Source organism: Garra rufa, chromosome 22 (assembly GCF_049309525.1).
Source record: "Garra rufa chromosome 22, GarRuf1.0, whole genome shotgun sequence".
NCBI lineage: Eukaryota > Metazoa > Chordata > Actinopteri > Cypriniformes > Cyprinidae > Garra > Garra rufa.
The window spans coordinates 37865308-37887807 of record NC_133382.1 but is presented as its reverse complement, the minus strand read 5'-3'; the positions used below and the strand labels follow the sequence as shown (position 1 = coordinate 37887807).

The window sequence follows — 22500 nt, the reverse complement described above, 5'->3', positions numbered from 1 at the left end:
GGCAACTTTTTTTTTAGCAATGTTGCTTGGGCACTTTCCCATTGACAATAGGTAACACATTTCTATCTGAATAATTTAGATCAGTCGTCGGCTTTATATCTCACCTGGGTGCCCATTGACGGCAACATTTGCCAAAGTTGCCCGGCAACATTGCTCAAAAAGTTGCCCAGTGTATCATCAGCATAAAGAACAATAACGTAAATTAACCTGAAAAAAAAAAAAAAAAAAATTTATGCTTGCATACATATGTCAGAACATTGTTATACTAATAATAATAAATTGTGAACTGTGTTGGGTAACTACAATTTGTGCAATTTACGTAATCAGATTACTTTTTTAAGTACCTAGTAAAGTAACATTGCATTTTAATTTAGAGAATTCATTTCTCATAAGTAAGAATTTAAGGCCAAGTGAGAAAAAAGTTATGTAAAAAGTAACATAACACATTAACTAAGTTCCTTTTTTAAGGGAGTAATGCAATATTGTAACATAACAATAATGCAATATTGTAATTACTTAAAATAACAGTTTGGATCAGATTCCTACAAAAAAACTTAAAGTTTATCTTTAATAATAATAAAAAAGTTTTTTTTCTCACCAGAGTTGGTTAAAGTGCAGTTTGCATCGAAAATATTATTTATGCAAAGATTAGGAACAAAAAGTCTTTTAATATTGTGGTTATTTTATTGCACTTCCTATGTGGTCCTAATGACTTTCGTGACTTTAGTTTCATGATCCTTTTTTGTCTCGTGTTTTGTGCTTGAAAGCACAATTTGTATTTCACGTCCTTTCCTTTCCTTTTATGAGAAATCTCTGATGTAATCCTCAAAAGCCAAAAATTAGCTGAGAAACTGATCATTCAGCAGTTTATAAATGTGCACTGTTATGAAAATGTTTACATACCACTTTTCATGAATTGAAGCAATATTTTAGTAAAAATGCATGTGGTTTAATGTAATGCATATATTACTTGGTATGTGTAATTTACAAATTCTGATTTGATATTATAATACCTTCTTATCACCCTTATTTGTAGTATATAGTCACTCATAATTAAGATTAGGGCTATCTGTTTGACCTATGGCATTTGGTGACGACGCACAGAAATGACTTGACCTTTATTAGGGGAAATGATAACATTCACTCCCTACCTCCATTTGTGACGTTTAGTGCTTGATTACTGCCAGCAGAACATGACAGTTTGTTCATGTGTGATTTACAGTGTGTTATGATTATCTCGGTTGAAATCCTTCAGATGTCTTGCGGCGTACGTGTGATAAGCATCATGAGGATATGGGCAGCAGACTTGATAACAAACAGTCTCTTCCGCTGATATCCTCAAGCTTAAGTATTTTGGGGTATTTTTGCAGTAAATTTGTGCTAGTAAACTAATGCATGTTTTTTTTTTTATACCTCATTTTAATTTTCCAGAATGTCATTAACACTTTCACTCAGACGGCCCAGCATGAGCGATGCAGCTTCCATGGCAATGTGAATGTGGGTAAAGATGTGACGATTGACGAGTTACGACAAGCATACCACGCTGTAGTGCTGGTGAGGATACAAACCACAACACAACAGTAGTGAATCCAGATTATTCACTCACCAAGTACTCATTAAACGCGATTAATCGCATCCAAAATAAAAGTTTGTGTTTACATAATGTGTGTGTATTGTGTATATTTATATACACACACACATATGTGACCCTGGACCACAGAAGCAGTCTTAAGTAGCACGGGTATATTTGTAGTTGGCTATTGCTATTTGTAGCAATAGCCAAAATACATTGTATGGGTCAAAATGATTGATTTTTCATTTATGCAAAAAATCATTAGGATATCAAGTAAAGATTATGTTCCATAAAAATGTTTTGTCAACTTCATACCATAAATATATCAAAACAGAATTTTTCATAAGTAATATGCATTGCTAAGATCTTCATTTGGACAACTTTAAAAGCGTTTTTTCTCAATATAAGCTTATTTATTCAAATCTCAATTAAAAAAAAATTTACTTTCCAACTGTTGTGGCAACGGTTGTGGTTGTTAAAGTAAACTGAAAGATTATACGGACCATAAAAGAACAATCTCACAGTAAAAAAAGTTCTGTAGAGTAAATCAAGATGGATGGATTAATTTATAAATTTAGCTTTTCATCACACGACTGTTACATTTTAAAACAAAAACAAAAAAAAATATTTTGAATTGTAGCATTTCTTAATAGTTCACGGTCACGGTTTTTACAGTAATACATGCCACCTTAATGATCATGAACTTAAACTTCTGAGTAGCAGTGCATATTCAACTGAAAATAAAAACATAAATGTATGCAAAAAAAATGTTTAAATCATAAAATAAGACTTTCATTGTTGTTTAAGTCCCAAAAAACAAAGATAACAGTCTTCTAAAAGCAAGATAAGTAGCCTAAACAGTGTGTATGAATACACTCTTGAGATGCAGTTCAGACATGTGCACATTTAGAGTTCATAATTTTAATACATGATTTAGTCTATTAAAATTAGGTTTGGGTATTGTTGGGTTTACAGTTCTGCTTATCGATTCTGATTCTTAACGATTTCTAGTTCAATAAGATAAAAAAATTTAAGTGAAGCATTTATATCAGGCATAGTTATTCTGCAAAAGACATATTCTTATTCTGACTAAAGACATAGACAAATTCTGTAAGAGGTGATCAGAATGCCAAAGCACTGCTCCTCAGGGTCTCCCAAAAGCTACTTTAGTGCCTTTGAAATTACTAGAGGCAGTAGGTTTTAGTCAAGCTTCCAACTGAAGAGAAAGAGTGGCTCGGTAAATAGCAGGGTCTGTTCATGGTCACAAAGAAGTTATGTCCTACCACTTATTAAATTGCTACTCCGGGTGAGTCATGTTCTCATAGAGCCATGCATATTAGTCTCTTAAAGGAACACTCCACTTTTTTTGGAAATAGGCTCATTCTCCAACTCCCCTCGAGTTAATAAGTTGATTTTTACCGTTTTGAAATCCATTCAGCCGTTCTCCTGTTCTGGCGATATCACTTTTAGCATAGCTTAGCATAGATCATTGAATCCTATTAGACCAATAGCATCGCGTTCAAAAATGAGGCGTAATAGTCAAGGAAGTTTGCTGCCGTAATATGGCCGAAGCAGGAGCAGTAATACCACGCAGCACATGTGCAAATGCTAAACTAGCTGGGAACTCATTTCTGATAATACTCCGTCTGCTTCGGCCATATTACGGCAGCAAACTTCCTTGACTATTACGCCGGAATGGAAGTGTAGTTCCTAATCTTATCAGCCTAGAAACTCGCAGCTTTGCATTTCCACCGGTCTTAGTACACGATATAACTACAGAACAGTCCAGTTTTAAATACAACAAATATGGAAACTCGTTGCTCATTTTTGAACGCGATGCTACTGGTCTAATAGGATTCAATGATTTATGCTAAGCTATGCTAAAAGTGATATCGCCAGAACAGGAGAACGGCTGAATGGATTTCAAAACGGTAAAAATCAACTTATTAACTCGGGGGGAGTTGGAGAATGAGCCTATTTCCAAAAAAAGTGGAGTGTTCCTTTAAAGGAATGGTTTCCACAGAAAGAGTCTGCAAGTGGGAATTTGATTCGGATGGTAGATGATAAAGAGTTCATCTTGACCACTAATCAGGGGAATGGAAAAAGCAAATTGAAGAGTTATGCGATCCAGAGCTGTTTAAGTGTACTCCTGGTTGTACCACCCTGGTTCAGCATCAAACTGTGTTGAAACCTAATGCTCAAGTGAAACGAATGAGTTCTGCATTCATGAAAGTATGTTGTCAGCACTCACTAAGGAGGTTAAAGTAATACAGGAGGTGGGCATTGTGGAGCCTTCCCCATAGGGGATGGTGTAATCCAGTAGTGTACTCCAGTTTTTGTACTGATTTTCGTTACTTAAATTCAGTATCCAAATTTGACTCCTTTCCTATTCCCCTAATTGAGGAGTTAATTGAGAAGTTAGGGAAAGCCAAATTTATCAGCACGATAGATTCATGGCTTCTGAATCTCTACAATTGACTGCTTGTCGTACCTCCACAAGTCTTGCATTTTCGAGGTCTTTCTTTTGGGCTCCACGGAGCTCCCCCTACCTTTCAAAGGCTAACGTATTATATATAATACATTGGGCTATGTATTAGGTAATAGCATTATTAAACCCCAGGTTCAAAACAAACAGGCTATTTAGTCTTGCACATTTACAAGTACCAAAAAGCATTTTGCCACAAGAGTGGCCCCATTAACAGATTTGACCTGAAATTCAAGTCCAAATTAAATGTAATGGACTGAACAGGCCTGGCTAGCTTTTTAGGATGTGAGGGAACAAGAATAGGGAAGTGAGTTACATCCTGTGGCTTATCGGAGTCGGAAACTATGTCCTCGAGAGACAAGGTACTCTGTTATAAAAATTAAAAAAAAAAAAATCTAATGGGAAGAGATTTTATAGATAAAAACAGATCAAAGCATTACAATGGATTGAGATAATGATATAATGAAAGGAAAGGAGGTGAAGTGAGGCCAAGTATGGTGACCCATACAAGGAATTTGTGCTCTGCATTTAACCCATCCAAGTGCACACACACAGTAGTGAACACACACACACCGTGAACACACACCCGGAGCAGTGGGCAGCCATTGCTGCGGCGCCCGGGGAGCAGTTGGGGGAACAGTGCTTTGCTCAAGGGACTCACCTCAGCCGTGGTATTGAGGGTGGAGAGACTGCTGTACATTCACTAGTAGGCTGTTTGAAAGGAGGTGAAGTGAGGCCAAGTATGGTGACCCATACAAGGAATTTGTGCTCTGCATTTAACCCATCCAAGTGCACACACACAGTAGTGAACACACACACACCGTGAACACACACCCGGAGCAGTGGGCAGCCATTGCCAGTGCTTTGCTCAAGGGACTCACCTCAGCCGTGGTATTGAGGGTGGAGAGACTGCTGTACATTCACTAGTAGGCTGTTTGAAAGGAGGTGAAGTGAGGCCAAGTATGGTGACCCATACAAGGAATTTGTGCTCTGCATTTAACCCATCCAAGTGCACACACACAGTAGTGAACACAGTACACAGAACACAGTAGTGAACACACACACACAGTGCTTTGCTCAAGGGACTCACCTCAGCCGTGGTATTGAGGGTGGAGAGACTGCTGTACATTCACTAGTAGGCAGTACTACTAGTACCCTGCCGGACCCTGCCGGACCTGAGACTCGAACCTGCAACCTTTGGGTTACAAGTCCGACTCTCTAACCATTAGGCCAAGGCTGCCCCCAAGAAGATGGCCCTTCGCCCAACCAGGGACTTGATCCCTGGACCCTCAGATTAAAAGTCTGATGCTCTACCGACTGAGCTATCCGGGCTCAGTCGGTAGAAAGATACCAATGCTTCTGAACACGTTGGAGTTTGGCCATTCAGCCTTTCCATTTTACTGCAAGACATCGACCAGGGTCAGAGAGCATGACCGCTGACTTTCTCTCTCGCTTACCATGTGAGAGTTTGGGGGAGGGAGAAGATGTGACGATGTCAAAAGTCATCCTGTGTTTTGTTTGGTTTATTTTTGTTGAGTTTACGCTACTTGAATGAAAGTTTGTTTTCTGTTGTTGTTGTTTAAATTTAATTAATTAATTAATTTTGGGCTTACTTGTTTAAAGTGCACATTAGGTTAAAAAAGATACACCCGAGAGGTTTCTTTCTGGTAATCTTCCTTTTTTTTTATTTACTTACCTTTTTTCTCTGGGTTCATGACTGCAGCATGGTTCCGGGGGTGGGGGTTTAAGATGAATGTGGCCTTCCTGCTTCCTATTTTATACCATCAAATGTATTGTCCATCTTTTGTATTAATTTTGATTTTATAAAAAAAAAATATTATTCATTGACTTACAATTTAGACACTAGTTCCTGTTTTGGTTCAACGAAGCCACAGCAAAACTGTTTTGCATCTCTAAACGAGTGTTCGGTCATTAAAACAATCAGCCATTTGAACAAATCAGTTGAATGAATGACTGAATGACTTGGCAGTGATTTGCTGCCACCTACTGGTGATTTTAAGTTTACATTTTAAATATATTTTCCCTCCTATTTCCTCCACTGAATAAAAAATAAAAGGTAATTGTGACTTTCTCAAATGTCAGTTTTAAACTATGAATTCTGACTTTATTTCTCAGAATTGTGTGTTTATTTCTCAGAATTGACAGATATAAACTCACCATTCTGACTTTTTTTTCTCACAATTGTGCATTTCTAGCTCACAATTGTCTGTTTCTCAGAAATGCTCATATCTCGCAATTCTGACTTTATAACACGCAATTGCAAGTTTTTTTTGAAAGGTAAAAACATTATAATCAAAGGGTTTAATTATGTATCTTTAACTCAGTTCAAACCCCTGACTTTCATCTGTTAAAATGAAAATAAGGTGAAGAGGTTAATGCTGCTCTTAAACATAATGGTAATGAACAGGGAATGATGCTATTGAGCTCCAGGAATAAAAACATAAAACTACTATAAAAGCATTGCAGTATTTAAGATAATGTAATTTAATAAGTCACACAGACTGCTTTTAGGATACAGCTTTTGGAAGATCATTGTGAAACAATTCATGTCTGCCAATTCTTGATTTCCCTTCCAAAGTGTCTGACTATTTTTGGTTTAGTTTGCTTTGTTGAAATTCCAACAACTGGTGTTTTTCATTTGAGCTGATGTTTATTCTTCTCCTCTACTACTCCTTTCATGTTTACTCAAGGACTGTGTCCTTTTAGAAGAGTTAAAAAAAAACAACAAAAAAAAAAAACGTAGGTTTGTTGTTTATCAGCCGCATCCAGGCTAGATGAATGTGTGCCGTTTCAAAGAAAACATCAACAGATGTTTAGTCTCTTTTACTCAAAATGGTTGTTGTAAATTTTGGTTTATAATGAAGGTTTTAGGAATAAGAGTATATTTTAGAATTGTTAAGTTTTGGGAAACATTTTTTAGTTTACACTACCATTCAAAAGCTTTAAGCTTTTAAAAGAAATTAATATTTTTATGCAGCAAGCATGCATTAAATTAATCAAAAGTGTCAGTGAAGACATTTATAATGTTACAAAATATTTTTGTTTCAAACAAACACTGTTCTTTTGAACTTTTTTATTTATTTAACAGTGCATCATGGTTTCCATAAAATATTTTGCTGTTTCTAATTTTGTAAAATTGCTAGTTAGTTATTATCACATTAGACTAAAATTGGCTGACTTTGCTCACTTCCTAAATAATTGTATCATTTTGTGCTTTTTTGCTATTTCTTTTCCATCTTGTTACACTTGTAGTGTAAATATGACTAGCCTATAAAAAGTTGCTTATAAATTCCTTGTTATGCTGTATTGTTAACAAATATTTGATTCAATTTTTTCACCAACTTGTTTTCTTTATCTTTCTTTTAAGAACTGATTGACACCTTCCATCAAGATATGAGTCTATTGCTTCACTCCCACAAAGTAAATGAAAACCATTTGAGTGACAGCTGTGAATTTGAAAAAAAAAAAAAGAAGTGCAAGAACCTGTTGGTTGAATTTAAAATGCGTGGGAAAAAACATTGCATAATGGGAAAACACTTATGAAATATAGTGTATAATTGTACTGTTTATGTGTAAGTGAAAGATTTCAAAGCGAGTGAATAAGGCTCCAGGCAACAGGTCTGTTTATTTTGTCTGTCTGTGATGGTCAATGTGCAACACATGGTTAGAAATCCTGAAAGAAAACTTGCAATTCTGATTTTTTTTGTAGATTTTTTTTTCTCAGAAATAAACATGCAATTCTGAATTTCAACAGAATTGTTAGATATAAAATTTCAATTCTGAGAACATATTGGTCTTTTAGACTTTGTAACTCGAAATTTCGAGTTTGTCTTTTTTTCTCAGAATTGTGAAATATAGTCACATTTGCGAGAAAATGTGAATCGTGCAATTCTGAGAAAAAAAATGTCAGAATTGCAGGATTAAAAGTCGTAATAACTTTTTTTTACAATTTTGTATTCAGTGGCAGAAGCAGGCTTCCATACAAATATCACTATTGAACGTTTGTTTTTAAAACATCAAAACATTATTTTAGCAATTATAACTGTAGGTTAACTGCATGGTAAATGCATCTAAAATGCCGCTTCATTTCGTTTGATTGGTAACAGCCCTACAGTGTCTTAATTAAATGTATTAATTCAATAATTCAAAGAATCTGACACAAAAAAATGATGCATACATTTAATTAGGTTAGAAGAAAATATTTCATTTCTGTTACTCGTACAAACTAACCACCTCAAAGAATATGAAGAATGTGAAGATGTTTATACTAGTCAGAGCGTTTATACTAATATTTACATTTACTGTTAACCACTTAGAAGGTGCTATTATCCAAAGTGACTTGTGTTGCATTCAAGATTTACATTTTATCAGTTCGACCAACATAAAAACAATGCTGATGCTCACATCATGACCCACATTGATGTACATCTTGTTGCCACAGCAGTTAAGTAAATCAAAACAGTTTACTGAATATACAATACCTGATGTGAAAGTGTATTACTTTATTTATTTGAATTATTTCACACAAAAATAAAATTCATGATTATTTTTAAAGCTATTTGATCACACAATAAAAGTGTGTGTGAATATAAATTAGTGATTTTTTTTACGGATTATTTGCATGCTTATATGCCCGATAACCGATATGCAGAACCGATATTTTTTTTTGCTGTTATAAAAACAATAAATGATTGAGCGAAGAAAGTCCATACTTCACTTAGATTTTTCCTCCTTTCAGTCATCTTAAAAAAGTGTTGACAATTTGAAGTCTTTCATGTTAAATGTAATCTTAATATTACATCAATAAAAACATTTTATTTATAAAAAGCATCAGCTACAACACCAACAAGCAAAGTAAGCGTAGAATGTAATGTTTTCAAATTGAGAAAATAAATAAAGAGCGGGAGTCATATCAACTTCAGTGTAAACTAAAGTTTTAGTAGGTTAAGCTGTATAAAGAGTAAATAATAATTCACTGGGTAATGTTAATTCACGGAATAATATTCTATGGAATATTGGAATATAACCAAAAAAAACAGTATTTTATTGCATTTCTCAACTGGTATTTTATATCAGAATTACTAATGTTTTTGTCATTCTAGATTGTGACAAAGCACTATTTATCTATGCATTTACACAGAACTATACTCAAACTGCGATCGCTCTCTGAGATAATAATTAATTTCCATAGAGCTGTGTTTATTGAAATGTGTATTAGTGAAATAATTGTTATATAGTAAATGTTAATAGACTTGAGGGTGTTTTAAACAAGTGAATCTTGTTAAAAGTCACTTACGGTTGGCTGGAGCATTTTAAGCATCAACACTGATGATGAGCATATAGACAACAGAGAGAATTAAATTCAGCGCTTTCATTTCCAACACATGCTTATTCATGGCTGTGTCTCTATTTTTGTTTAACACATCTAATATGTGCATTAATGGCTGTTAATTTATAAGGAAGGGCATTCAGCAACGGCAGTTCTCAAAACACCAACAAGATGGCAACAATCCAACAATCTGATATTACAAAACCGATAACCGATTATGGTAAATTGCTTAAATATGGGGAAAATATCGGTAAATTGATATATCAGTCGAACTCTAATATAAATATATAGCTGTGTTCTATTTTGCTGTACTTAAATTTCCAATTCTGTTAAAGTCTAGGAGAAAGAATAAACATTAAATTCAAACCAAATTTAAAAATAAATGCAGTTTCATTTTATTTTGAACCATGATGTTATCATTCTCCTCTGCACCATCTGTTTTTCCAGAGCTACGGAGCTGAAGGAAATCGGTCAATGGGAGTTCCTGGTGAAGATTTAGCTGGTGTTTTCTCAGCCAAAGACTTTGTCGGATGGTACAATGGACTTCCTGTTAATAAAGAGGTATAATTTTTTTCAAATCTCTTAGTTGTATCGGTGTGTAAAAACTGTGTTATGTAATAATGTTTCCTTTTTAACTATCTTTAATCTGCAGCTACATCCTGATCTCAGCTGTGAGACCGCTGTGATTCTTGGACAGGGAAATGTGGCCCTTGATGTAGCCAGAATACTTCTGGCACCTTTGGACATGCTAAAGGTCTGTGTCCACTGTGTTTATTTCTCCAAAATTGGGAGACTTATGATACATGCACGAGTACCGGATGTTAACTGGTTTGTTAGGAAAGATAGTTATTTTTAGAATTTCATTATTTTTTAGAATGAATCAGTCTCAAACCCATGTGGTAATTGTTTGAATCAGTCAAATGACTCACTTCTATTAATGTAAAATTGAACATCTTACTCTTTAGTGGATGTAGATGGATCACTTTACTACAACACTCCGCTAGGGAATCTATATGGCAAAAGACATTGTTGTATCAAACGTTTGTAGTCTGAATCTAATGTGATGGAGAAAGTTGAGTGCAATTCATAAATCTTGACTTATGAACCAGCTCAGTAAACATCATGGGTGGCCTGAGGATGAATAAATTGCCAGGAAAAATGTGTAATGTTTTTATTAGGACAGATTTTGACCTTCTGACAGCAAGTGATGTAATCCTACATTTTTCAAAAATCTGTTCCCATAAAATAAACTCATCTACATCATGGATGAGTAAATTGTCAGTAAATGTGAGCTCATGTGAGCTGACAATATCAATTACATTTCTGTAAAGACTCAAACAGCCACCCTTTCCTGTTTTGACTTGACCATCTAATTTACTTCAAGTGTTCAGTAAAGTGGATCCATCTAATATACCCTGTATCACCTACTTACAGGAGACAGATATTACCCAGAATGCACTAGAAGTATTGGCAGGCAGTAAAGTGCGAAGGGTTTTGATCGTAGGCCGACGAGGGCCTCTTCAAATCGCATGTACCATCAAGGTATGAGTCTCTTGCTTCACTCCCCTTAAAGTGAATGAAAAACCACCAGTGAATTTGGAAAATAAAGTGGAAGAACCTGTTGATCGGATTTTGAAATGCATGGGGAAAAAACAATGCATTGCATAATGAAAAAACCCTCATGAACTTGAACATAATTTTGAATGATATCAAAATGAGTGTGCAAGGCTGCAGGGAACAGGACTATTTTTGTTTATCTCATCAGGAACTCAGAGAGATGGTCAAACTCCCAAACACCAGAGCTGACATGCTGTCGGATGACTTTAAGGGCATCTCAGAAGCTTTGAAAGGTAAACACATTAAAATCAAAGGGTTTATTCACATATCTCAATCCAAACCACTGACTTTCATCTGTTAAACTGAAAAGGAGATGAAGAGGTGAATGCTGCTCTTATACATAATGATAGTGAATAGGGTATGATGCTACTGAGCTCCAGAAAGAAAAACATAAAACTACTATAAAATCATTGCAGTGTTTCATATAATCACATTGACTGCTTTTAAGATTTTCATGTCTGGCAATTTTTGGTTTTCAGACCAAAGGGTCTGACTATTTTCTTTTTCTATTTAGTTTCTAGTTCGTTTTAGTTTACATCTGGTGTTGAAAAACCTTTGAAGCTGATATGGCAATAAACACAAATACAATAACTAAATGGCCTTTAAATTGTTTTTTTTTTAGCTGATGTTTATTCTCCTAATTTAACCACAGACCAAGTTCCTGTTTTCCAGACTAGATGATAATTGTGTAACATTTCAAAGAAAACACAGAACAGATGTTTTGTTTTTTAAAGGGGTCCTATTATGCTTTTTTACAAAGTCTTGATTTTGTTTTGAGTGTGCACTAGAGCATGCTCTCATGCTTGGTGGTTCGAAAAACGCATTATTTTTCACATAATTTACATTATTACAATAGATTTCTCCCCAGACTGGCACAAATGGCTCGATTAGTTCCAGGTTTGATGAAGGCCCGCCTTTCGAAAACTGAAATGTGTTGTGATTGGTTAGCAGTCCCACTACGTTGCAATTGGCAAAAAGCTTAGACGGCGTTTCAGTACTACCACGCCTCTTCTCAAAGCAGCAAGTTCCGTTTACAACTGTTAGTTTGTGTTACCGCATTGGACTAAAACTTACTGACTTTGCTCACTTGCTAAAATGACTGTATCATTTTTGTGTTTTTTTTGCAGTTTTATTTCCACCTCGTTATACTTGTAGAGTAAAAACGACCAAGATGCTTATGCATTTCTTATGCTATTTTGTTAACAAATATAGGATTCCGTCTTTTCACCAAGTTGTTTTCTTTCAGTTAGCACAGGTTTTATATTTATTTATGGAAATGATTGACTGTAGGCTTCATTAATATGAGCTTATATACCTCTTAAATCCTAAGAAATCCCAAACTCAACCGAAAGAAAGCAAACAACTCTTTAAATTGCATGTTCCTTCAAGGCATGAGTCTCTTGCTTCACTCCATCAAAGTGTGAATTTGGAAAATAAAGTATACAAACCTGTTGGTCGAATTTTGAAATGCATGGGAAAAAACAATGCATAATGGAAAAACCCTTGTGAAATGTAGTGTATAATTGTTCTGTTTATTTAAAAGTGAAAGGTTTCAAAATGACTGGATAAGGCCCCAGGAAATGGGACTGAAAACTGGAGTAGTGATGCTGAAAACGATCCTGCTTTCGAGAGAGAGAGAGTTCGAGAGAGAGAGTTCGAGAGTTCGAGAGAGAGAGAGAGAGTTCGAGAGAGAGAGAGAGAGTTCGAGAGAGAGAGAGAGAGAGAGAGAGAGAGAGAGTGTGTTGAATTTGAAAAACAACTTTATTTACAAATATCCATCCTACATTAATTTACAAATGACATCACAATTTATATTCACCAGCCATTAAAAACAAAAAAAAATAATTCTTCATCAATTTTACACAAAACATCATTACTACACCATTTCAACTCAAAAGTAGAAAGGTCACTCATAACTTTGTAAAACCTGTAGTCAATTGAAATTCTTGCTTTAAGTAAGGCTCTAAAGACAACAACAACAACATTGTCACTGTCTTTCTGCTCTATTTTACTTTTCCTATTTAAATAGATTGCTAATTTTGCCTGCCCAAGTATAAAATTCAATAGCTGAAATTTAATGTTTCTTTTGTGTATATTTAAAACCCAAAATAAAAATTTCAGGGTAAAAACACTCAGCAAAACCATCACACATTCCTTTTATCATTGCAAACAGTGGTTTAAGTCGGACACATTGCATAAAAGCATGAAATACAGTCTCTTTCTGAAAACAAAAAGGACAACCTGAGTCATTTTTAGAATCTAAAATTGAAACAAATGAGTTTACTGCAATAGCCCAATGCAGGATTCTCCACTGCAAATCTCCAGTTCTTTTTGATAATGGTGGCTTGTACAATACTCTCCATTCAGGTCTTACATTATCTCCCAGTTTCAACACAGAACGCCAAGGGGTATCAACTCTTTTATCAAGTGTTTTCATGTTAAGAACAAACACACACATTTTGTTTAACTCTTTCCCTGTACAAGAAAAAAAATCAACAGATGAAAACTTTTCTTTTTGAAAATAAAATCCTGAACACTCTTCAACATTTGGTTGAATTACCAGACAAGGAAAAAGGTCTTCACTATCAGGAACACTGACCCCTAAAAAAAAGTCTTCCAACATACTTTTCTCATCATCTGAAAGTGCTTGTTTTAACCTGGTTAAAAACTGGGAAATCAATCGCAAAGATCTAAAACCAAGTTTCTCAGTAACAGCTTCTACATTCTCAAAAAGAGGCCCAGTTAAAGACAATAAATGACTTAAAACCAAAACTCCTGAATTTTGTAGTATCCTGCTGAGACCTGGCAAAAAAGTGGATGAAGAAATATCCAGTCTTGCCTTCAAAATCAAAGGTTCATGCAGCAACCAATAAATAGAATGAAAATTCTCTGTCTTTTGAATTAAAAAAAGGCTCCAAATCTTAAAAAGACGCTGATAGAAAGGGGACAGTTTAGTAGAATCCAAGCACTTTGGGTCCATTAAAAAGAGAGTTTTGTCCATTCCGAGATTTCCTACAGTCCTTAGCAACATGCAACTGATTTTCCTCCAACTTGCATTTATCGGTCCATCCAGGAGTCTTTGTAAAAACTGCAACCGAAATGCTGCAATCCTACTCTGTAGGTGTATCAACCCTTGTCCTCCTCCTTCTTTTGGTAAGAATAAAGCACTCTGTGGAACCCAATGAAGTCGGTCCCAAAAAAAATCAACGAAAGTTGCCTGAATCTCAGCGACCAATTTTACAGGGGGGTCAACACAAGCCAGTTTGTGCCATAGACGTGAGGCAACTAAATTGTTTACAATAAGTGTTCTTCCCCTATAAGACAAATTTGGTAAAAGCCACTTCCATTTGTCTAACCGCCCTTTAACTTTCTGAAGAACTCCATCCCAATTTTTTTGTAAAACATTATCATCTCCTAAAAAAACACCAAGATATTTCAAACCCCACCTGTTCCAACACAACCCCTCAGGAAGAGTTGGTTTCCCCTCTTTCCAATCCCCTATTAAAAATGCTTCACTTTTTCTCAAATTCACTTTTGCTGAAGACCACTTCCCAAAATCCTCTATTAATTTATTTAAAACATTTATATCATTTTGCTTGTTAACCATTATTATAAGATCATCAGCATAAGCAGATAAACAAACATTAACATTATGCAGTGGTAAATTAAAACCATCCAGCTTCTTCCGAATTGCTTGGAGAAGTGGTTCAATTGCTAGAGAATACAACATTCCTGACAATGAACAGCCTTGTCTTATACCTCTACTGACCTTGAATGGAGCACATAAGCCACCATTAATTTTTAGTTTGCTCTCAATGTCACTATACAGAATTTTGACCATATTTAAAATTTTTTCATTAAAACCGAAAGCATCTAAAACATTCCACAGATAACCATGTTCGACTCGATCAAAAGCTTTTTCTTGGTCTAATGACAACAAACCACAGTCAATATTAAATAAGTTAGAAACCTGTATAATATCTCTTATTAAAGAGATGTTATCAAAAATAGACCTACTAGGTACACAATACGATTGATCTGGATGAATCACCTGTCCCATTACCTTGGTCAACCTATTAGCTAGAGTCTTAGAAAGTAACTTATAGTCACTGCACAGAAGTGATACCGGCCTCCAGTTCTTAATCTCAGTTAGGTCTCCCTTTTTTGGAAGGAGAGTGATCACCGCCCTTCGGCAGCTCAGCGGCAGCCCACCCTTTAGCAAGCTGTCGTTGAACACCTCCAGCAGGTCACCTCCTATCTCCGGCCACAGGACTTTCAAGAAGTCCACTGGAAGCCCATCCACACCTGGGGCTTTTCCACACTCCATATCTTGGAGTGCCTTATAAAGCTCTCCCAGAGTTAGGCTACATTCCAGCTCTTTATTAGACTCTTCTGAGGTTTTTGGTAGATCATCTAGTAAAAAGGATTTTCTTCTATATTCCGGCTCAAGTTCACTTCCAAACAGCAACTGATAAAACTGTACTGCTACCTCACGTATTTGTCTGGGATTAAAAAGCAAAGTGCCATCCTCAGCACGTAAGGCATGAATCAAACGTTTTTGACCATTTTTTTTCTCATGACCAAAGAAATATTTGGTAGGTGCATCCATCTGATCAATGTTCAAAAAATGAGAGCGAACTAATGCTCCTTGTACTTTATGTTCTAAAATCTCTTTAAGTTCAGCCTTCTTCTTTAAATAAGTTTCTAAGAATTTATTATCGCCTGAGGTTTGAGTCAACTTTTGTAATTCTATTAATTGTTTTTCAAGAAATTCTACAGAATGATTTAATTCTTTAGTGACATTTTGAGTGTACTGTTGCGTAAATTGTTTCATCTGCACTTTGCCATAATCCCACCACTGTTGTATAGATTTAAAAGAAGATTTACATTCCTTAAAAACCATCCAAAAAGATTTAAATGATTCAATAAATAGTTTGTCATTTAAGAGACTTGTATTAAAGTGCCAATATGCACTCTTAGTTTTAACTGAATTTAAAATAACTTTGCAGCTTACCATACTGTGATCAGAAAAGGACAAAGGTGTGATAAAACACTTGTCAAACATATTCAAGTGATGTTTAAACACATAAAATCTATCTAACCTCGCCAACGATACATAGTTATCTGGTGTATGAGCCCATGTGTATTGTCTTGCATTTCCATTCATAGCTCTCCAAACATGACAAAAATCATATTTTTCTATTAAATGAATTAAACTCTTACGTGAAGCCATATGAGGTTCAACATGATTTCGATCTATATCCAGTTCAGTACAGTTAAAATCACCGCCCACAAATAAGACTTCCTCAGTACTGCAATCTTTTAGAGCTGAACAAAGAATGCCAAAGAACAATAGCCTTTCTAATGGTGCAGTAGGAATATAAACACAAATAAAAACAAACACAACGTTTTCATAAACAGCTCTGACCTTTAACAGTTTACCTTTCACTATTTCACATACATCATATGTTACTGGCTTAAAATTGTTGCTAAATAAAAGAGCAACACCACCACTCAAATTTGAAAAGTGGCTTAGCACCACTAAACCCTTAAACTCTTTCACCCAGTCAATCATATTGTCCATACTACTATGAGTTTCTTGTAAAAAAGCAATGTCTATATTCTTTTGCTCTATTGCTTCAAAAATCTGTGCTCTTTTTCTAGAATTATTCGCACCATTAACATTCATAGATGCAATATGTATTCTATTCATAACAACAAAAAAAGAAAAAAAAAGCATGATTCACCATACATACTGAAAACAAAGGGAATTATTTTCTCTTATTCACCATCATTAATTAAGGTGCTATTTGCATTTCTCACTATTTTCTTTAACCTATATATTTCTTTGTTAGTGAAAGAATCACTGGCCATCAGAAGTTTTGCTTGTTCGACAAATTGTCTCAAATCAGGAAAATATTCCTGTACTTTTACACCTCTTTTATTTTTTTGTCGACCTGAGGAACAACTTTATGTCCTCAAGGCCATAACTGCGAGTGGTGAATTCTCCTTGTGACCAACTCACACTACTCTCTGATGAATCGCTGTCATTCTCTGTGTCTCTCATGTTTTCATTTTGGTCAACTCCTGTCTTGCTTACTTTAGCTTCTAAAGACTTACTCTTCATTTTCCTCTTTTGAGGAGTCTTGAAACATAACTCCTCATGTTCCAGCTCTAACTGTGCTTCCACATCCATTTCACAATTTTGACTCCCCTCTCCACTTCTTATTCTTTCTCCTTCTAAAGAGGAAACCAAAGTGTCGACAACTCTTGCACCAGTATTTCCAGGTAGAACATTAGAATTAACCTCAACATTCTCAGTCTGAGAAAAACCTGATTGTGTTTCAGCTTCTACAGTGCTGTCCACCACCTTCTTCATCACAGCTGAGACTACTGCCTTGATCTCTACCTCAGACTCCTTTCTGTTCTCACCCGTTTCATTCTTACTTCTGTCTCCTTCCACATTATTCTTATTTGGGCAATTCCGAATTAAATGCCCTGTATGTCTACATCCAAGACACTTTACTTTACCTGTGGAAACGAAAATAGCATAGCTAAAATCGTCAATTCGAAAGTTTAGTGTTAAATCTAGATCAGCGTCATCTGGAATAATCATATACACGAACCGTCTGAAAGAAACAATGTGTTTCAGCAACGGTGATTGGCTACTGATTGGGATCTTCTTTATCGGGGATTCTAGTTTTCCATGACATGTCAAAGCTTGTGTTAGGATCTCATCGCTAACAAATGGTGGTACATTGGAAAGGGTGACTTTTTTAGCTGGCAGAGAAAGTGGAAGAACCTAAATAAATTCCCCATCGACAACAATTCCTCTTTCTACTAACTCATTTGCCTTATCTACGCTATCTAGAAAGATCACAATTGCGTTGTTCATTCTAGACGCGGATAAAACACTAGAATGTCCAACTACTTCTCCCACTGCCAAACCACATGCCTCAACACTCACCGCAGGCGCCACTTTAACTGGGTGAACTCGGCCCCTGCGCTCTCTGGGCCGACATGCTTCCTAAAACGGACAGCACTCGGCCCTCAACTTAAATATACAAAGGACAAACACCAAAAAACCACGCACAAAAAAAGAAAAAGTAAAGCAAGATAGAAAGCGCTTCACTCACACAGCTCTACCCCACACTCACGCTGCTCCACACATCTGCACTCGCACCGGAAATGAGAGAGAGAGACAGAGACAGAGAGACTGATGACTAACATGAGTGGGAATAAATTGCAACTTTGAGTTAGAGTTAGCTCAAAACCGTTTCAAATGATAAACTAAACCAGCATCTGTGAGTGACCTCAGACTGATCTAACATTTTGATCCAAACGTAAAAGTAAAAACAAAAACAATTGTTCTTACAATTTTTTTTTCTGCTTTACTTAAGATGGTTTTATATTTTAAAAAGCAGCAGCTGTAACATTTTTTTCATACATTGAGTGACTTTACAAAGATAGCCTTCGAAAAAAGGAACTTGACCCAGTGACTATTATGTAAACATTTTGTGAACCTTATTTTATGTGGGAATTTATGACACTGCAGGTGAATAGGGTAAAAAATAACTAATAGCTATTACTTTAATTACCCAGCTGAATTGATTACATTGATAATTGCAAACATTTATTGTATTACAAATTTTCCAAAATGTTAGGTTTGAATATGCAAATGAGGCATTATTTAATAAAATATGTGCTAGTTTGCAAACATTTCTAGGACAAAAATCTAAACACTGGATGAAGTCAGTTTCAGAATTCTTGTTTAATTTTTTTGAGTCAAATGTTTTTACAAAGAGGATTTTGGGCATCTCATTTTGTCACATTATTTTGTTTACCATTTTAGGGAGAATATAGACCGTAATAAAAATGTAAATTTTGGTGTGTGTAAGTGCTACTGAAGTGGAGATTTATGGCTCAGTGTAGGAGAAAAAAAAATGTTTAAAATATGTATTTTAATTGAAATATATTGATACAAATAGATAAAGTGCTATAAAAGAAACACTTCACAGTGTCTTTGGGTGCTTTCTTTCCACTAGTTTGAAAAAACACTTTATTAAACACCAAAAAACCCAAAATCTCAAACTTGACAGGTGCATGAAAAAAACGTTTTTGCCTGCAGTGTCTCTTCTTAAAGGACCACTCCACTTTTTTTGGAAATAGGCTCATTCTCCAACTCCCCCCGAGTTAATAAGTTGAGTTTTACCGTTTTGAAATCCATTCAGCCGTTCTCCTGTTCTGGCGATATCACTTTTAGCATAGCTTAGCATAGATCATTGAATCCTATTAGACCAATAGCATCATGTTCAAAAATGTCCAACGAGTTTCCATATTTCGACTATTTAAAACTTGACTCGTCTGTAGTTATATCGTGTACTAAGTCCGGTGGAATGGCTGATAAGATTAGGAACTTCACTCCCATTCCGGTGTAATAGTCAAGGAAGTTTACTGCCGTAATAAGGCTGAAGCAGGAGCAGTAATACCATGCAGCACATGTGCAAATGCTAAACTAGCTGGGAACTCATTTCTGATAATACTCCGCCTGCTTCGGCCATATTACGGCAGCAAACTTCCTTGACTTTTACGCCGGAATGGAAGTGTAGTTCCTAATCTTATCAGCCTAGAAACTCGCAGCTTTGCATTTCCACCGCTCTTAGTACACGATATAACTACAGAAGAGTCAAGTTTTAAATACAACAAATATGGAAACTCGTTGGTCATTTTTAAACGCGATGCTATTGGTCTAATAGGATTCAATGATCTATGCTAAGCTATGCTAAAAGTGATATCGCCAGAACAGGAGAATGGCTGAATGGATTTCAAAACGGTAAAAATCAACTTATTAACTCGGGGGGAGTTGGAGAATGAGCCTATTTCCAAAAAAAGTGGAGTGTTCCTTTAATATGTGTCTTCTGCTAGATAGTGACATTGATTTACCATTCCATTCCTCTGAAAGCACCTACTAAATAGGGCTTAAGATGCAGTAATACATTCTTGGCTTGTTTGAGGTTTACCACCTGCAGAGCATTAAAGTGTTTCTCTGTGTGTGTGTGTTTGTTCATTAGACCTTCCCAGACCAAGAAAAAGACTGACGGAGTTGATGATGAAAGCCGTAAAAGAAAAAGGAGATGATAAAGCTGAGAAATCCTGGGGCTTTCGCTTCTTTCGCAGTCCCGTGGAGGTTCTCGCAGGGGCTGATGGGAAAAGAGCTACTGGAATCCGATTGGCTCTTAATAGGCTTGAGGTAAACGTGAAAAACAGAATAAGTACTATGATTTCCATTGCTTTGTCAAGTTAAAAGTTCACTTCCAGAAGAAACAAACATTTCAGGAATGTTCTCCATATAGTGGACTTCTACGCGAGTTTGAACTTCCAAAATGCAGTTTAAATACAGCTTCAAAGCACTCTAAATGATCTCAGCCAAGGAATAAGGGTCTTATCTAGCAAAACGATCGGTTAATTTCAAAAAATAATTGCAATTTATGTACTTTTTTAACCTCAAATGCACGTCTTGTGTAGCTCTGCATGTTCTCTGTGAATTCCGGTTCAAGGCAGTTAGGGAATGTTAAAAAACTCCCATCTCATTTTCTCCTCCAATTTCTAAATCGTCCTAATCGCCCTGCTGTTTTACCTTTTTTTGTAAAGGGCATTTGACCTTAGTTGTATGTTCACTTTGGAAGCACAGGGTCGGTACTTCTGCAGCGATGTTGTGCGATTTTAAAGTTGGAGGACAAAATGAGATGGGAGTTTTTTGATATACCCTAACTGCCTTGAACCGGAGCCCACCGAGTTCACGCAGAGCTAGACATGCCATGCTTTTGAGGTTAAAAAGTGTATAAATTGTAAATTCTTTTTAGAAAACGCTAGATAAGACCCTTAGTCTTTGGCTTGGATCATTTAGAGCCCTTTGAAGCCACATTTAAACTGCATTTTGAAAGTTCAAACTCGCGGGCACCATAGAAGTCCACTATATGGAGAAAAATCCTAAAATGTTTGACTCAAAAAACAATTTCTTTACGACTGAAGAAAGAAAGACATGAACATCTTGGATGACAAAGGGGTGAGTAAATTATCTGTAAATCTGTGTTCTGGAAGTGAACTTCTCCTTTAATGTTTTTCAGTTTATAAAGTTTTTTTTTTTCTTGTTAAAGAAATTACTCAGCAAGGATGCATTATCCTTTAAAAAAATGATATAAAAGACATTTATAATGTTACAAAATAATACTATTCCAAATAAAGGCTGTTCTTACTTTATCAAAGAATCTTAAAAAATCTTGAGCAGGAAATTGCACAATGAGTTGGACCTGCATGACTGGCTGTGCCACACTATTGTTTTCATAATCCGACACCTAATGTTTTTAAAGTTCTTTATGGGTTGTTGCACAACAATGCTGTGTACATATTTTTTTGGCTCTATTTTTGATCTGGAAAGTCCAGGATACTCTTGAGAGAGAAGAGTGATGATGTTATCAGATGTTCAATCTGACAGAACATTTGTGCTTGATTTACAAATCTGCTTTCTGTTCTGTGTGGAAAATTTGTTGGTGAGGGAAAGTGTTTTGCTAATTGTGTGGAAATGATTACTACAGGGTTAGTTGGATTCAGATGTAAAGTTCATTCATTCCTCGTTTCTTCTGCTTATTAAGGATGCATATATTTTATCAAAAAAAGAGAAAAACTAACTATTGTGAAATATTATTACAATTTAAAATAATGGTTTTCTATTTTAATATACTGTAAAAAAAATGCATGTGAAGCAAAGCTGAATTTTCATCATCCATTATCTTCAGTGTCGCATGATCCTTTAGAAATCATTCTGATTTATTAAATATGCTGATTTATTATCAATGTTGGAAATGTTTTTGCTTCTTAATATTTTTGTGGAAACTGTAATGCTTTCCTTTTTTCAGGATTCTTTGATGAATTAAAAAGAACAGCATTTATTCAAAGTAGAAATAAATATACACAGACATATACATATACATTAAATAGACAACAAGTAGCTTTAAACAGATACATGTAATTTCATTCAACATATAATTTTTTACGATTATTTTCAGTGTTTTTCAACTGATTTCTTGAAATGAAACCAACTAAAAACAATAATGTCTGTCTTACATCACTCTCATACTTCAACATTGCAGAACAAGATAAGAAAGCGGAACAAACGTGCTAAAATGGGCATTAATTACTTAATGACCCGGATATAAGACAACCAAATCTTGTTTTATTAAGAGTTTTATTTCCCCTAAAATTATTCATATTGCATATTTTTCCTATTTTAATTTTTGTTTTATAAGAGTATGGTAAATACTGGTAAAATATACCAAGAATCACATTTAAAAAATATACACTTTTTAATATACCATCAAAATAACAGGTAGACCTTTTGAATTAAATAATATTAGTAGACTACCAAAATTGCATTAATAGTAGAAGTGAAATCCTATTGTAGTCTTTAAATCTGGG

The 22500-nt window shown here is 35.3% G+C and overlaps 1 protein-coding gene across 1 annotated transcript in view; it reads left to right on the top strand.

Annotated features, from left to right (window-relative positions):
- The window catches only part of fdxr (ferredoxin reductase), a 36199-nt gene extending 15870 nt beyond the window's left edge, over window positions 1-20329 (top strand). The window contains exons 5-10 of the mRNA XM_073827953.1: window positions 1432-1554; window positions 9856-9969; window positions 10061-10162; window positions 10843-10950; window positions 11174-11258; window positions 20097-20329. Coding sequence (XP_073684054.1) covers window positions 1432-1554; window positions 9856-9969; window positions 10061-10162; window positions 10843-10950; window positions 11174-11258; window positions 20097-20329 — 765 coding nt within the window. The remainder of the gene's footprint in view (window positions 1-1431; window positions 1555-9855; window positions 9970-10060; window positions 10163-10842; window positions 10951-11173; window positions 11259-20096) is intronic.
- Window positions 20330-22500: the final 2171 nt, after the last annotated feature.